General features: G+C 37.6%; 1 protein-coding gene across 1 annotated transcript in view; it reads left to right on the forward strand.

Moving 5' to 3' along the window:
* Window positions 1-18,520, forward strand: part of LOC109453332 (nuclear pore complex protein Nup153) — a 215,911-nt gene that overhangs the window by 84,134 nt on the left and 113,257 nt on the right. The window contains exon 13 of the mRNA XM_074337062.1: window positions 5,653-5,811. Within this exon, the coding sequence (XP_074193163.1) occupies window positions 5,653-5,811 (159 nt within the window). The remainder of the gene's footprint in view (window positions 1-5,652; window positions 5,812-18,520) is intronic.

Genomic DNA, 18,520 nt, shown 5'->3' on the forward strand with positions numbered 1-18,520 from the left:
TGCATAGATCGTCCAAACAGAAAATAAATAACGAAATAGCGTTATTTCGAATAACGAAGACACTAAATGACACATTAGATGAAATGGACATAAATGACATAATGGAGCACTTAATCCTAAAACATCAGACTATACATTCTTTTCTAGTGTACATGGAACATTCTCAAGGATTGACCATATATTGGGACATAAAATCAGCCTCAGCAAATTCAAGAAGATTGAAATCATACCGAGAATATTCTCTGACCTCAAGGCTTTGAAATTGGATATCAACTGCAAAAAGAAAGCAGAAAAAACACACAAATACATGGAGATTAAACAACATACTTATAAAGAACGACCGGGTCAAAGAAGAAATTAGAGGAGAGATCAAAAGATACATAGAAACAAATGACAATGAAAATACATCCTACGAAAATTTTTGGGATGCAGCAAAAGCAGCTTTAAGAGGGAAGTTTATATCATTACAGGCCTATCTCAAGAAACAAGAAAACTCCCAAATAAATAACCTCACGTTACACCTTAAAGAACTACAAAAAGAAGAACAAGCGAAACCCAAGGTCAGAAGAAGAAAGGAAATAACAGAAATCAGAGCAGAACTAAATGAACTAGAGAACAAAAAGACAATAGAAAAAAATGTGTGGCAAAGAGCTGGTTCTTTGAAAAGATTAGCAAAATTGACAAACCCTTGGCTGGGCTCACTAAGATAAAAAGAGAGAAGACACTAATTAACAAAATCAGAAATGAAAAAGGGGAAGTTATAACGGACACCACAGAAATACAAAGGATCATCCAAGAATACTATGAAAAACTATATGCCACCAAATTCAATAACCTAAAAGAAATGGACAAGTTCTTAGAAACATATAGCCTTCCAAGGCTGAACCATGAAGAACTGGAAAATCTAAACAGACCGATCACCAGTAATGAAATTGAATCAGCCATCCAAAACCTTCCCAAGAGCGAAAGTCCGGGACCAGATGGCTTCACTAGTGAATTCTACCAAACCTTCAAAGAAGATCTAATACCAATCCTGCTCAAACTCTTCCAAAAAATTGAAGAAGAGACAGTACTCCCTAACTCATTTTATGAGGCCAACATTACCCTGATACCAAAACCTGGTAAGGACAACACAAAAAAAGAAAACTACAGACCAATATCTCTGATGAATACAGATGCAAAAATCCTAAACAAAATTCTAGCAAATCGAATACAAAAATGCATTAAAAACATTATTCATCACGACCAAGTGGGGTTCATCCCTGGGGCACAAGGATGGTTCAACACACACAATGGAATACTATTCGGCGGTAGGAAAAGATGATATAGGAACATTTGTGACAGCATGGATGGATCTTGAGAGTATGATGCTAAGCGAAATAAGTCAGACAGAAAAAGCAGAGAACCATATGATTTCACTGATATGTGGTATATAAACCCAAAACAACAAGAGAACAAGACAAACAAATGAGACACAAAAACTCATAGACACAGACAATAGTTTAGTGGTTACCAGAAGGTAAGGGAGGTGGGGGGTGGGAGATGAGGGTAAGAGGGATCAAATATATGGTGTTGGAAGGAGAACTCACTCTGGGTGTTGAACACACAGTGGGATTTAAGGTGATGTAATACAGAATTGTACACCTGAAATCTATTTAATTTTAATATCAATTGTCACCCCAATAAATTAAAAGAAATAAAAAAATAAAAAAATAAAGGTCCCAAAGTAGCTCTTGCATCACAACAATGCACTAGCTCACATGGCACTGTCTGTTAGGGAATTTTTAGCCGGTAAGCAAAAACTGTTTTGAAACCCCCTGTCTACTCACCTGATCTGACCCCAATGACTTCTTTCTTTACCCGAAGATAAAGGAAATATTGAAAGGAAGATATTTTGATGACAGTCAGGACATCTAGGGTAATAAGATGACAGCTCTGGTGGGCATTCCAGAAAAAGAGCTCCAAAAATACTTTGAAGGGTGGACTAGGCACTAGCATTTATGTATAGCTTCCCAAGAGGAGTACTTCAAAGGTGATGTAGTGATATTCAGCAACGAGTCATATAACACTTTTTCTAGGCTAGGATGAGTTCTCGAACTCAAGTGTCAGAACTCATAGGTTTGCTTCGTGGATAATTTTGGTTGTAGGTCCTTGCTTTTTCATCACTTTGAGTATTTCCTGTCAATCCCTTTTGGCCTGCAAAGTTTGAGTTGAGAACTCAGCTGATGGACTTGTGGGAGCTCCCTTGTAGGTGGCTAATTGCTTTTCTCTTGCTGCTTTTAGGATTCTCTCTTTGTCTTTAATCTTTGGCATTTTAATTATGATATGTCTTGGTATGGGCCTTTTGGGTTCATTTGTTTGGGACTCTGCGTTTCTTAGGCTTGTATGTCGACTTTCTTCATCATGTTAGGAAGTGTTCCGTCATTATTTCTCCAAATAGGTTTTCAATCCCTTGCTCTATCTGTTTTTTTTTCTTTTTTTTTTCTGGTACCTGCATAATGCAAATGTTGGTACTCTTGATGTCCCATAAGCCCCGTAAACTCTTTTCATTTTTTCGTAGTTCTTTTTCTTTTTCTTTTTTTGCTGTTCTGCTTGGTTGTTTTCTGCTACTTTACCTTGTAAATCACTGCTTCATCTAATCTACTGTTAATTCTCCGTTTACTTTCTTAACAGTATTTTTTGATCACTAGATGTTCTAAATTTTATGACGTTTGAATTTGTGTATTTTTCCCATTATTTTTACTGTTCTTTGTGTCCTAAGAAGTGTTTGCCTTTTCTCAGGCTGCAAGGAAATTCTATTATCTGTTAGAATATTAAAATAGTGTTTTGTTTTGTTTTCTAATTTCCTTATTGATTTCTTATTTGATTCATTGATTAAAACTGATTTTATCATGATTTTCATGTTTTGAAGTGTATTGACAGTTGTTTTTTATCCCAGTGTATGGTTTGCTAGATGAATTTTGAAGAAGGTATATTTACAGTTGTTAGTTATTGTGACCTCTAGAAGTCAGATAAGATGACTGATAGTATTTCTTATATCTTTTGTGTTCTTGCTGAATGTGTTTTTAGGGGGTGGTGATTCATTATTCCATTAAAATTGTTGCGAGATATGAATTAAAATTGTCATCTTTCATTTGGTGCATATGTCTTTCCCCCTCTATTATGTCAATTTTTGCTTCGCGTATTTTGAAGCCTGTAGTGCAGCATGCACTTTACATCTAGTATGGCTCCTGAATGATGTGCCCTGTTAATATTAGTAAATGCCCTTTAAAAATAAAAAGGAAAATATCTTTTGTCTTGAAATCTATTTTATCTGGTCGTCAATAGCCAGCCGTTCTCTTACTAAAATAAGCCTCCTTTTGCTTACTAAACACAGGTTCTAGCTTTTCCGTCCATAAACTTTCAAGCTGTGTCTTTAGATTTAAAATAAGTCTCTTGTAGACAGCATGCAGTTGAATCTTGTCTTTTCATCTATTGCTGCCTTTTAATTTGAATGTTTATATTTCATGTAGGTATTAACATAGTTTGATGAAGTCCAACCATTTTTTAATTGTTTTCATTACTTGTTGACTTTTTCTCTCTATCTCTTGATGTTACTTAGTGGTTTCTCTTGATTACGATATATGTCCTTAACATTATTTTGCATTCTACTTTGTGTTAATGTTGTGCCACTCCTTTCAAAATGTAAGAATCTTGCACCTTCATAGTTTGATTTACCACCCCTTTTCATGGGATCTTATGCTGTCATTTTTATTACATCTAGATACATTGGCTATAAACCCACAGCCTGCAATTTTTGCTTTATCCGATTATGTATATGCTTCTGACAATTAAGTTCATGAACTAATCCTAGAAAAAGTGCCACATGCCTCATTACTGAATATCACTACAATCACCTTCCAAGTGCTCCCCTTGGTAAGTTATAGAGTGATGCCAGCGTCTAACCTACACTTGAAAGCAATTTTGGAACTCTTTTTCGGGAATGGCCATCAGAGCTGTCGTCGTATTACCCTTGACATCCTCAATGTCATCAAAATGTCTTCCTTTCAACATTTACTTTATCGTTGAGTAGAGAAAGAATTCATTGGGGGCCAGATTAGGTGAGTAGGGAGGGTGTTCCAATACAGTTATTTATTACTAGCTAAACAATCCCTTACAGAAATTACCTTATGAGCTGGTGAATTGTCGTGATACAAGAGCCATGAATTGTTGGCAACAAGTTCAGGTCATTTTCGTTTAACTTTTTCACACAGCCTTTTCAGCACTTCCGAATAGTACTCTTGGTTAACTGTTTGTCCAGTTGGTATAAATTCATAATGAATAATTCCTCTGATATCAAAAAAGTTTAGCAACATCAGTGCAACTCCTTTGTGAACTGAATTTTCAGACCTTCATATTTTAAAGGAATTTTGTGAAAAATAATGGATTTTTAATTTTTTTCAAATGATTTGTCACGTATTCTCCATTTTTTTCCAGAAATCTGAGTTCCCATTTGGTATCATTTCTCTTCATCCTGAAGACCTCATATAGCAGGTTTTATTACAACAGGTTCTCTTACAGGTCCCAACTCATAAAGAGAACAGGAAACTCACTCAGTGCTTAGGTTTCTTTTCTATGAACGTGTCTTTATTTTTCCTTTTTGGAGGAGGTAAACTTTACTGAGGTGTGGTTTATGTATGATTAACTGTACACATTTGAAGTTATTCAGATTGTTTTAGTGGCAGTGAACTTACCTGAACTCAAACCCTGTCTCCTCTGTGGTGGGCAGCAGCTGAGACTCTTCAGTCTGAGTTGACTGTTTGACGTCCGTCCATTTTAGACTCATGTAGTTTACAGGTCTGTCAGGTATTTGGACACTTACATGCAGACCGGGGGTTCCCCTCCTGTGGCTCTTTAGTCCTGCATCTCCTGTCATTTTCCATCTGCTGTGGTCACCTAGTCTGTGCTCGAATTCCTCAACCAGCACATTTGTCTTTTTATCTCTGAATTTCAAGTGTTTAGTGGTCCCAACTCATAAAGAGAACAGGAAACTCACTCGGTGCTTCTCTTTTCTTGAGGTGTCTTCTCCCCTCCAGGTTCTTCTTGTTATTGTTTACTCTTTGATGTTTCAGATGGTTACTTTAATATTTTGTCAGGAGTTTGTAATTGTAAAGTCAGGGAATTGACATATATGATCTATTCCTCCATGAACAGAGGCGGAATTAATTTTTATTCTTAATCGGGGTTATTTGAGACTCGGGGGGGGGGGCTTTGCTATATTAGGTTAAAAAGCAAGGCAGTTCACCAAACTCATGAGAAATGACATTTATTAAATGCTTGTTTTATATGCCATGACCACATATAACTTTGCATTTCATGTTAATACCACCACTGTGGTGTATTATTTTTTCCCTCATTTTCACCAAGTAGGAGATAGACACTTACATCAATTAAGGTTGCAGTCACATTGGTGGCTACTGGCACAGCTGGGATTCAAATCTTGTGTAGTTTTTTTGATTCAAGAGCTCACATTGTTAATTAACACTGCATGATGCTGCCTTCTCCATGTTCTAAGTTTACCTCTAACTATATAAATTCTACCTGAAAAAATGTATAGATAGAAGAATGACAGAAAAGATGAAGTATATCATTATAAGTCATACTGTATTCTAGGAAATGCAAATACTAGTATTACTGAGAATCACTCTACCCGTCACCAGTTCTTCATGGCCTCCCATAAAATTTAGTTCATCTGTGATAACTTCTTTTCCATCACTGATTAGTGCTGCACAGTCATTAACAAACAAGATACCAAACCATTGTACATATAGAGTTGATTTTTGTTCTTTCTTATTGTTTATTCTATAAAATCTTATACTAAGTTTGAAGCAGTGATTAATTTTTATAAGAGGCCAAAAGTTGAAATGGTATTTTCTTTTCTTTACTGTACATTATAATGGGATACATTATAATGGGATTGTTCATCACTTCTCATGCAATACAGTAGGGATTGTAAATTTGTTTCCAATGAAGATGCTTTTCTTTCCGTTAGAAGAGATGTATGCTTTTTATTTCTCAAGTAGGATTCATATCTTTAATTTGCTTGTGAAATTTTTATGCTTTTGAGTTTTACTTTTTGTGAACATGTAGTTCTGGATGCTACTTTACTCCATTAGACAAATATCCATCTTTAAAACAGTGTATACTCCTCCTCCAAGAGGAAGGCAGATTTCATAGCAGTAACTTCGGTATTTTTAGAAGTTAAAAAGTAATTTTTAAATCTAAAAGAGGACATATTTGCTTTTGGCTTCTTAGGAAAAATTAATTTGCTTAAGACCTATTTGATTGTAAAATTCTTTTTCTAAAAAGCTGTTTTTGTATGTCTTTTAATGATTTTGAAAACCAGGTACAAATGACCTCTTCAAACAACTCTGGCCATTTTATATCTAGCATTTCAACTCCAATTGTGCAATCTACTCAGGCAGATGTAAGTAGTAGCTGAGGAATATTTCATATGTATGGGTTTTAAAGGCATAATGTATTTTTATTAAATGCAAGATGCCTTTGGTGGTAACAAATACCATTACTTTTCCTCCAATAACAACAAAAATTATAATGTATAGAAAACTTGAATGAGTGAACGTTGATGTATTTTCTTTTATATATGTATACATATACATATATATACACACACAGACAAACATGTATATTTTTTCACATACCATTTGAAAGTTAAGATGCAGACATCTTAATACCCTAATGCTTTTCCATGTATCCCTGGAGTAGTGGGACATTCCTTTCCATACGCACAACATGGTTGCTATACCCTCAAAAATTAACATGATATAGTAATAAAATAGTCCATACTCAGATTTCCGCAACCACCCAGACTATCCTTTAATTGCTGTTACATTTTTCTCTTGGTCTTAGATCCAATTAAGTTAGTACCTAATCAATTAAATCATAATGCTGTTAGTTAATATTTTTCTTGAATTGCGTTTGACCTAGAAAACATTTGGGATTTTATAAACATATTTTGTGTTTATTTCTTCATAGTAAAGAAAGAAATATTTTAGAAAAGACTGAGATCAGTCAGCGTCCAGTTTACCCCACCCTTACTTGGCATGTTTATCAATTTCATATCTCGCCCTTTGTTTTTCACTATTTCCTTGTTTACTGTCACCACTCATTTTATGGTTGCTGTGCTGCATGTCTGACATCTGTACGTTGCCCAAAAGTCTCATACTCTTTATTAGAAAATGACACTTAGAAACCCATAATTGGGCATTATGTACTGCCTAAGAAAATACTTGTGATATTAAAACCACAGCTGTTATTCTATGACACACCATTTTTTATAAGAAACATCCCAAATTTAGAGATTATAAAATATGAAAACCTGTGAATCAGGGGAACTGTAACAGCTGTATACGATGTCAGAGGGGTAGTGGATTGGGGGAGAGGGGCTACCACTTTGCGAGGAGTATAAATGTCTAACTATTATGCGATTTTGTACAACTGATACTAATAAAAAATATTTTCACAAATTTAAGCAATGTTAGAATTGGAAGAATCCCATTATCCAGTCCAATTTTCCTATTTTAGATGAAATAGTAATAAAAGCTAAAATAAAAGACCAAAAAACAAAGTAGCTGTAAATCTTAGAACAAATGAAATTAAATATATTTTTGGCTTGGAATGACAAATCTCTATATTTGAGATCTGTTTAAAACTAATTTGACACTTAAAGGATCACTTTTCTCTTGACAGATTGGGGTTACATTTACGGGGCCTGTTGCAAAAACAGCAGAACTTTCTGGCTCTAGTAGTAATTCAGGACCAATTACAAGTAGTTCAGGTGAGTAAAAATTTCTCATAAAATTTTACATAAAAATAGTTAGAGATATTTGATTAGTATTTCAAATTCTTTAACCTTTGGGGATTCCTATAAATGCCTTCATTTGATTGAAATTAACTGAGAAAAGCAAACAGTAGCTAATATCAACTTTTTGACACTGGTCTTAGTAATTAACCTCAGAGATACTTACTTAGCTCCCTAAATGTTAGTGTTACAGGTTGGTTGTGAGGGGGATAGTGACAAGAGCAGATTCACCCATTGTCTTTATTTAGTCAAAATAAGGTGACAGAATACCATTATAAATGAAATCTCATTCTAAGAAATTCTAGGGTTGTCTACCTGATAATTGCAGTGGATTTTATCTTTAGTTTTACTGTTCAGTTCACAAGCGTTTTTATGTGTCAGGGTTATACTTGCCTCTGCAAATAGGCCTCTTTTCAGAATTTGTAAACTCAAGAAATGGACCTAATTGAGGGAAGTAAATGAATCATCAGGAAATTAATTTATTAATTGGATTTTGATGTGATAGTAGTGGTTTCCTTTCAAGTGCTTAGTGTTTAGGACATGGAGAATCATCTGGGCTGAGTTACTTAAGTCAAGAATTTTTGAACATTTTATTGAAGAAGAGAGCAGTAAATGCAAGGGTACAGAAACAAGAGAAAAAGCATGACATAGTTTGAAAATTGAAAATAGTTTGTCAAGAGTTTGAGAGGTAGCTTTAGATTCTAAAAATTCTTGAATGCTATACTAAAGAATTCGATGTTAACGTGAATGTAGCAGGAAGACATTGAGTGATCTTTTATGGGGCGTGAGGTAGCTGGAATGACAGAATGTGTTGAGTGAGGGAATGGGTATTACAGGCTGAGACATCAGAATTCACAAAGCTGTATGTGGTTGGCTCCTGCCCATACTGGTCTTAGAGGCATGTGGGTGAGGCCTCGCTGTGAACCAAGGCTGGCTGCTACCAATAGAGGACCTGGGACCGCTTAGCAAAGGCTCATGACCCCCTAGGCCTATTGCCACCTTCTGGCTGCTCATAAGGCTCATCCTTTGAGACAGCATCCTTTGCAGGCCTGGTGGTATAGCGGTTGTTGAGCGTGCCTTCAATGATGCAGCACTAGCTGTGTGGGACAAGGATTCTACCAGATCAATGCAGCCTGAGATTTAGCCCTTTGATGAGTTTTCAACATAGGAAAGATGGCTCCCTCCTCTGGGCTACACATGAAGCAGGGTCCACACTGAGGTAATAACTTCCATCCTTCCAGCCCTCACTCAGAAGCCTCACTACTTAGTCTTCCCCAGTACATCTCTGGTTCCTCTCAAATTGTCACCCCTCCACCAGAGACCAAGTGAGTGAGTCTGTGTGCTGGCCCTTTAAGAGGGCCTCTGGGTTTCCAGCTGCCTACCATCTCAACAGGATGGGCCGACAGAGTCCTGGCTGGTTTTCACTTCCAGATTTTGTGGGAACTGCTCTTCCTGGCACAAGGCCCCTGGGCTCTGGAACCTGGCGAGGGCCTTGGGCACCTTCATCTTCTGGGAGGACCTTCTCCAGTGAGGTGTCTCTCCCAGTGTTTAACCACTATCTGTGGATTTGGAGTCAGCCCATTTCGCCTCTCTGCCCCTCCTATTAGTCTCAATGTGGCCTCTTCTTTACATCCTTAGTTATAGGGGTTCTGTTCAGCTAGTCTACAGATGATTCTTGAAGTTGATACTTTTATAACTTATTTGTAATTTTGGTGTGATCCTGGCATACAGTAGGCATAACATTTACCTAATTCTCCTCTTCATAATGAAGGAACCCAGGCTAGTTTATTATCATGTTTATTTTTCAAATTAGAACAAAATGGAATTTTGCTAATATGCCTAGGGAAAATAAGCCTAAGAACAACCTGAATATATAAAATGTTTTGAAATGAGCATTTCATCATAATCTTAAGTTTTCTATCCTATGGTTAAAATGACATTCTTGGGGCTAGATTTTCATGGTATGTTAGGACAGGCTGTGTGTTAGTCAGCCCAGTATACACTTTAACCTCCTTCTTGTATGCATTTTTAATTGGAAACTCCTTGTACTTCATGATCATTTTTATATTATATAATATTTACATAACTATACAGTTATTTGATATATGGATAAATGATGACACGGACACTAAAAAAAAAAGAAAAGGAAAAAGGACATAAGCATCCTGGGAATTATGTGTGTAGTTTTATGTCTGCAATGACAAGCTCCTGAGTTTTTAGCCTAGACCCCTGTCTGAACACAAGTTCTGAGCCATATTTCTAATTCCTACTGGATCTCTCCATGAGAATGAGATTTCAGAATCTTCATTCTGAATTATCTTTTCTCCTCAACTGACACCACTCCTCTAATAATACTACTACTACTAATAATAGTAATAATAAAATCCAGATGCATGCAGGAAAGTGAAATTAATTCTGAGTTTAGAGGAGGATAAAACTTTGAATCAGGCATTGAATTGTGAGACACAAGCAAAAGAACATCATACCTGTATTAATGAACTTTGAATTCATCCTGTGAAAGATGAGCCATCTTTTTAAGTAGAGGAGAGATATGGTCATACTTGTATTTTGATAAATCACTTGGTAGCTTCATGAAGGATAGATTTGGAGGTGACAAAATTTGGAGACAAGTAGACAGATTTGGAAGTTGTGTTGATGATACAGGCAAAGATAATGGTGATGTGTACTAAAGAAATCACATAAGGGTGAGGGTGTAGAATGAGGTATAGTTGAAGACGTGTTGATTTCAAGCTGTAAAATTGACTTTCAGAGTTATGTGAGGCCTTTGGCCTTTGGACATATTGATAATGGACTCTCAGGGCTAGAGGTACAGATTTGTGAGTCATTAGCCCACACTTTCAGAATATGTCATGGGAATAAAAGTGACAATGTGAGATGAGCAGAGTGAATAGAGAAAACAGCCTTAAACTGAGGTCTGCTAACTTCAGGGATTGGCAGCAATAAAACTTTGGAGCAGTTAATTTTTTAAAGGAATAACCACACAGGAAAATCATGGCACTGGTTGCTTCTTGGAAAGATGTATTTAAGGGACCACCCAGGGGTTTCAATAAAAAGGCTCTTTCACGAAATAAGCGGAGCTTGAGCTAGAGTAGCAGCAGAAGGCTAGTCAGGAAAAGAGAATGAAGACGGCTTGAGAAATATGTCAGGGAAGACGAACCATCTAGCCGAGCTAATCAGGTGGATGGGGAAGAGACCATGGGGATGAAGCTCAGAAGTGTGGATTGTAGGTACAAGTCAAGAAACTATTTTGTTGGTGATTAAAACCATCCAAGTGGATGAGAGCTTGAGAGATGGGCAGTGAACCAAAGATGGAACCTCATGGAGTCGTTTTATTGGCAATAAAATGGTGAGCTAGGGCACTGGGAGAAGTGACATCAACTGGAAACCACTTAGAGAAAGGGGGTTCCAGAACAGAAGCACTGTATTTCTGCATACATGTGCTTTGCTGAGCCATGTTTCCTATGTCGCCTCCTCTCCACCCAAACTTGCTAGTTCTACTTAAAGATGTAAATCTCACCTCTGTGGATCCTCCTCCTGCCTATTAGTCCTTTGCTGCTTCTTTGTCCTCTTGTATTACATCATTTATCACTTTCCATGTGGGTGATGGTGCTACTGTGCATTTGTTTTACTTTAGAAGTTAAGCAACATTTTATTCATCTTTATGTCCCAGGAGCCTAAGTACGTTTTGGTGCTTAATAAATGCCCATTAAATGGCTAGCTAATAACAGAAATGCCACGGAAACAGTAGGTGTGTCAAGATGAACTGCAAAGTGGACAATAGAACACTGCAATGCAAAATTGATCGTTTCAAAGTCAGAGACCCATGCTTTGAAATCTTGACTTTAATATGGCCTGTGGCTATGTAGTTTCTGTGTTAGGATAGTGCCTACAATTTCTATCTTGTGTTTTTTAATGCTATACTGTTTGAAGAAATTTAACAAAGAATTTTAAGGAAAATTTAGTCTTTTTGGCTCTGATTTGTGAGCATGAAGTTTTTGTGTTATTTTTTTGTCCTAATGCATTGGGCTAAGAGTGTTTAGAAGATGAGAGCACTATGGATGAAATGTCACAGAAGTGACAGCAGAAAATTTCATGGAGATACAGAAAGACATTGGTCTTAAACATCCAGGTAGTGCAGTCATTGCTAAAGATCACTGAAATTTTAGGGCACCAAAGCCAAAATCGGAATGCTTTCAGAGAGAGAAGAACTTTTGGTCACACATGAACAGTGATTAGATTACATTCTGACTTTTAGTTTGTAGCATTGAATGCTCAAAACAGTAGAGCAGTGTCCTCAAAGTGAAAATAGCCTTGAACCTTGAATTGTGTCACTAGCCGAATTTCACTAATCATTAGGAAAGGCAACATATAGATGTTGTCAGACAAACAAAGAATCAGAAATTGAACAATTTTGAATGATAAATTGACACCAAAATGGAAAAAAAACCCTGAAAAAAGACTAGTGAGAGTTTAGCAAATAGGGATGAGTAGTTTTTGTCTATTAAATACTTACTTGGATATTTTGAAACACCCTTGAAAGAAAATAAAAAGTATATACTATTTGGAAAGGAACGAAAGTGAGATAGGGACTGAGCAAATTTAATCACGGTCTCTCTATGCTGTTTCGATTGTAAGAGATGCTCTTCACCTCCCATATAGTGACGTGAGAGTGAGCCAGCGTGCTCCGTTTTCTGTCAGTCATGCCATGTGACTCACCCCGTAATGTGACCAGCCCTGTCTCTACACAGTACTGGAACTGACACATTATTGGAGAGCTTTCTAAAAAGTCTTCAAGTAGGCGGATGGCTACAGGATCATCATATAACAATCAGTAGCTTTCCTGCAAATCGGCAGTAGAGTTCGGCAAAAATTCCCGTTTGTATTTTCGAACATTTCTCATTGGTATTTTGTAATAAATATAGAACCTGTTACATGCTGACATAAAAGACATATTTAACACTTGTTCCTGAGTGAGAACTGTTATCCACCTTTGGTTTCTAGATGAATTTCCTGCCTTTTATGGAGGAATTTATACCCCTAGACCTTATTGTAAGCAATATAGACTTAAGCTTTAATTTCCCAGAGTATGTCCCAGAATAATAATTTTCTTACTATTTTGTTATGGTACGCTATCTGGAGGCTAGAATATTCAAGTCTTTATATTCCTGACTGAATTATTTCATATTTCATATGAGACACACTCCAGTCCAAATTTTGACACAATGACACAAGCTTTCAGAAGATCGCTGCTTCTTGGTCCCCTGTAGTTCCTTCTGTAGCTGGACCTCCTGGTTCTCTTCCCACGTTCTCTACCTGTAGTACAGTAATCGCCATACACTTACAGGTGTCCCTTTGAGGCAGAGGTGATAACTAGTTATTGTATTTGGCACCCGTATTTTTAGCTTTCTTTGTAACATCACCTAAGGTATTTTAGAGGCCAGGTGGATAGTCATTCGCTCCTGAGAATCTGATGCCATTTTTCAATTAGGTTTCTTAGGGTAGGAAAGTAGGGTGTGTAATCTTTAAAGGGGGAATTCTGAAGATGAGGCCTTGCAGAGCTTGGCTGTCGTTTGTCTTTATACACAGGTTAGCAGACCTCAGGATGAATATCGTGGACCCTTTAATGATTCCTGTTTTGAGGCACTCAGTCAAGTGCTTCATTTCTAGTTCAGTCCCCTGCAGAAAAGCATTAAGAAACCACGACTTTGGACTTGTCAGTAGAGTATTCTCTTTCGTTTTAGTATGGCTTCCACTCCTGTACTGCTTTTGGTTCTTTGACTAAAAACGGGTTTCAGTTTGTTAAATGCTTTGGTAAACATTCCTTCACAAGACTTAAAAATCAAATTACGACAGGAATCACAGTAAAAAGACTATCTCTTTGGCACATTTTCTCTTCTTCCTCCCCTATCAAACATGGTGACAGCTATGATGAGTTCCGTACAACTCTTTCAAAGTTTCTCTGTGGACATCATGAGCAAATGTACTCTTACTCTGTGTATTGTTATTTCCCTCTACCTTGTTTGTGAAGGTTGTGTACCTTATTGCCTTTGTGCCGCTTGATTTTACAATGGATTAGCTTGACACATATTCTGCAATGTTCACTTCTGGCTGCCTGGCTGGCGTATGGCATTTTCCATGTCTCAGCGTTTATCTTGACAATAAAGACTCCGCGTAGAATTGCTGGATCTAACAATATATATCTTTGTAATTTTTTAAATATATTGAGAAATGCCTTCTGTCATTTTGTGCTAATTTCACACACCCACCTATTATTACATATAAAGAGTGTGTGATGCCTAGTCTCATCGTCCACGAAGTTTATCAAACTTGTGTGACCTCTGCCAGTCTCACAGATGAAAAGTGGTGTTTGTATAATTGTCAGGATGGTTCTCATGGTGAGTCTTGGGCAATTTAGTTTATGTTTCCTGCCATTGCTAATATACCTGAAAATAGGCCTTTTCAAAGTTGTTCCTCTGCCCCTTTTGGTTTGTACTGTTTAACATTTTGTTTGAGAGGATAACATTAATTCAAAATGTTTCGTATTTTTGAAGGTTTTGTCACATCTTCCTCATTCTTGAACCCAGCATCCGCATCGTTGAAATTCGGTGTCCCGTCGTCCTCATCTGCGCCTTCGCAGACTTTAAAAAGTGTTGGAGAGGTTCAACTCGGAGGTCAGGGAGGCTGGGAAGTAGATCTGTCATCATATTTTGCGTGTTTGAGCCTTACGAGTGAAGACTTTAATTCTCCTAAAGGAACAGGAGATCTTAAACTTGGAGTTTCATCTGATTCTAAACGTAAAGAAGTTAAAAAGGACAATAAGAATGATAATATTCAGTTTGGACTTTCTTCTGCTTTAAGCCATCCAGCTCCCTTCGAGCCACTTCAGTCAGGGGTGTCTCATTTGGGGCAGCGAGAAAAGAAGAAGGAAGGACCCAAAGCTTCATCTGTAGGCGTTAGCTTTGGTACGGGAGTTATTAACCCCACCCCTGCTGCTACCTGCTCCGTAGTGAGCTCCGAGCACAAGGGCAGCTTCAACGTTGGAACCACAGAAACCAATGTTGCCTCAGTGGCTCCTTTCACATGTGAGACGTCAGAAGCAAAAAAAGAAGAAAGACTTGTCACCAAAAAACAGGTCACTTTAGGCAATATGGACCCTGCCCCTGTGCCATCGGCCTCATCGTCTGTTTGTGGAATAACAGGAAAGAAACATCGAGACCCTGTCACTCCTACTTCTCGAAAGTTTCAGAAGAAGACTGACAAAGAAGAACCAAAGAGTCAACCAGTGACTTCCCTTGTGAATTCTAAGCAAAGGAAACGTGGGAGTTCTTCCAATTCGACCCGGAGTTTCAATGTGGAAAAACCATCAGAGCAGAAGTCTGACGAGCCAACAGAGGCCATTTTTGCTGTCGGATCTCAAACATCTGCTACAGCTGGTAAGTATTAAAGAGTCCAGCTGCGTTGTCCCATGACACTTTCTATGTGATATACTCGCTTTCACTTGTGTCTTTCAATCTGAGGTGTGTCTCGTATACACAGCACACGTACGGTATTTCCAGAGAAGTGTTCATGAAGAGGTAGACTAATTGCCTTACGCAATATTAATGGTGATACCTGTACCTGTATGCTATCTCCCAGAGCGACTGCCTTGAAGGTCATTTACTGAAACATCAATGAAAAAGCCATCTTAAGCAGCGAGAAAAATTGAGTTAGGTTTGAGTTTCTCCTGTTTCTCTGTTCAAATATTAGAGTTACTACATATTCACATCTGTAAAAGGCTCTGCTATGTCTTTGTAATATGATTATATAGTTATTTTGTTCAGACATATGGTGACATGGACCCTAACCAAACATGATATGAGTATCCTGGGACGCATATGTGTAGTTTTATGTTTACATTGACAAGCTCTTGAGTTTGTAGCCTAGACCCATATCATATCAGGAGTTCTGAGCCCTGTTTTTATGACCTTGGACATCTCCATGAGAATGACATTTCAGAATCTTCATTCTGAATTATCTTTCTCTTCCCACCTGAAAACTTTCCTACACTAAAATAATAATAATAATAATAACAATAACAATAATAATAATAGTAATAAAGAAGCTCTGATGGATGCACGAAAGGGAAATTAATTCTGAGCTGAAGGGAGAAAAAACTTTGAGTCAGGCAATAAATTGTGAGACACAATTAACGGTAGCTCATATATGTATTAATGAAGCTTGAAATCATCCTGTGAAAGATGAGTCATCGTTTTCAGTAGAGAAGTGATACGATCAAATTGTAATTTGATAAATCACTTGGTAGCTTTATGGGGGCCACATTTGGAGGCGACAAAATTTGGAGACCAGGGCACAGTTTAGGAAGTCGTGTGGATAATACAGGCAAAGATAATGGTGATGTGCGCGAAGGAAATCACATAAGGGTGAGGGTGTAGAATAAGGTGCAGTGGAAGACATGTTGATTCAAGCTGCTGACATTGACGTTCAGATACATGTGAGGCCTTTGGCTATACTGATAATGGACTTTCTGGGCTAGATGTACGAACTTGGGAGTTTTATCCAACAGTTTTCACATACGTCACTGGAATAAAAGGGAAAGAAAGTGAGTGAACAGAGTGAAATGAGAAGACAGCTTAAAACTGAGGTCTGCAAACTTCAGGAAATGGCAGCAATAAAACTTCGGAGCAGTTCATTTTTTAAAAGAAAAACCACACAGGAAAATCATGGCAGTGGTTGCTTCTTGGAAGGATGGATTTAAGGGACCAAGACCAGAAGTCTCAATGAGAAGGCTCTTATTCAAGAAATAAGGGGAGTTTGAATTAGAATATCAGCAGATGGCTAGTCAGGAAACAGAATGAAGAAGGTTCGAGAAATATGTCAGGGAAGACGAGCCATCTAGGCGAGCGAATCAGGTGGATGGTGGGCAGACCATGAGGATGAAGCTCAGAAGTGTGGATTGCAGGTACAAGTCAGGAAACTGTTTTTTTGTTGATTACAACCATCCGAGTGTATGAGAGATCGTGAGATGGGTAGTGAACCAAAGATGGAAGCTCAGGGAGCAATTTTATTCGCAGTAACACGGCACACTCTGATCACTGGGAGATGCGACATCAACTGGAGACCGTTTAGAGAATCAGGGGTTCCACAATGAAAGGCTCCACTCTCTGGGTTTTTTCAATTAAAGTTTATTGTGGTGACAACTGTTAGTAAAGTTACATAGATTTCAGGTGTACAATTCTGTAATACATCATCTATATATCGCGTTGTGTGATCACCACCCAGAGTCAATTCTCTTTCCATCACCATATATTTGTCCCCTTTACCCTCATCTACCACCCCGCTCCCACCTTACCCTCTGGTAACCACTCAACTATTGTCTGTCACTCTGAGTTTTTGTTTCTTCATTTGTTCCTCTTGTTCTTTCGTTGTTTTCAGTTGTATGTACCACATATCAGTGAAATCATATGGTTGTGTACTTTTTCTGTTGACTGATTTCGCTTAGCATTATAATCTCAAGATCCATCCACATTGCTGCAAATCGTACTATTTCATCTTTTCTTATGACAGAATATTATTCCATTGTGTATATACGCCACAACTTCTTTATGCATTCATCTATCAAGGACACTTTAGTTTTTCAAATATCTTGGCCGATGAACTGTGGAGCACATATGTCTTTATGGATAAAAGTTTTCTGACTGGTTTTTTTTTTTTTTTTGGTATATACCCAGGCGAGGGATTGCTGGGTCCACTCTTAGCACTGTATTTTTGCATACATGTGCTTTGTTGAGCCGTCGTTCCTGTACAGTCACCTCTCCGCACATACTTGCTGGTTCTGCCTAAAGATTTACATCTCACCCTTGTGGATCCTCCTCCTGTTCTTAGTCCTTTCCTTCTTCTTTGTCCTCTTGTTTTAGATCATTTATCACTTTCCATGCGGGTGATGGTGCCACTGTGCATTTGGTTTACTTTAGAAGTTAAGCGACACTTTATTCATCTTTATGTCCCTAGAGCCTATTTACATTTTGGTGCCTAATAAATGTCCGTTTAATGGCTAGACTAATACAGAAATGCCACGGAAACAGTAGGTGGTTTCAAGTTGAACTGCAAAGTGGACAATAGAAGACTTGAGTGAAAAAAATTGATCATTTCAAAGACAGAGACCTGTGCTTTGAAATCTTGATTTTAATATGGCCGGTGGCTATGTAGTTTCTGTGTTTGGATACTGCCTACAATTTCTGCCTTGTGTTTTTAATGTTATACAGTTTGAAGGACTTTAACAAAGATTTTAAAGGAAAATTTAGTCTTTGTGGCTCTGATTTGTGAGCATGATGCTTTTTGTTATTTTTTTCCCCCAAATCCGTGGCTTTTATTCTGATTTGGGGTTAAGAGGGTGCTTATCATCAAGCAAGTTGATGTGAGTTGCTCATTAATAAGATTCAAAGAACTCTAGGATGGCTATAGTGTTTTTGACAATGTAATATTTATATTCTGGCATTCGCTCTATCCGAACCAGAATCATGAATACAAATTGAACATTTACACTTACTGGTGTCGCTAAGATATTGATATAATGTAAACAAGAATTTTCCTGTGTTTCCCCCCTGTTTTTTAGGCTGTGCAACACCGACCTCAAATTCA

The sequence above is a fragment of the Rhinolophus sinicus genome, linkage group LG06 (genome assembly GCF_036562045.2).
Source record: "Rhinolophus sinicus isolate RSC01 linkage group LG06, ASM3656204v1, whole genome shotgun sequence".
NCBI classification, from domain to species: Eukaryota; Metazoa; Chordata; class Mammalia; order Chiroptera; family Rhinolophidae; genus Rhinolophus; species Rhinolophus sinicus.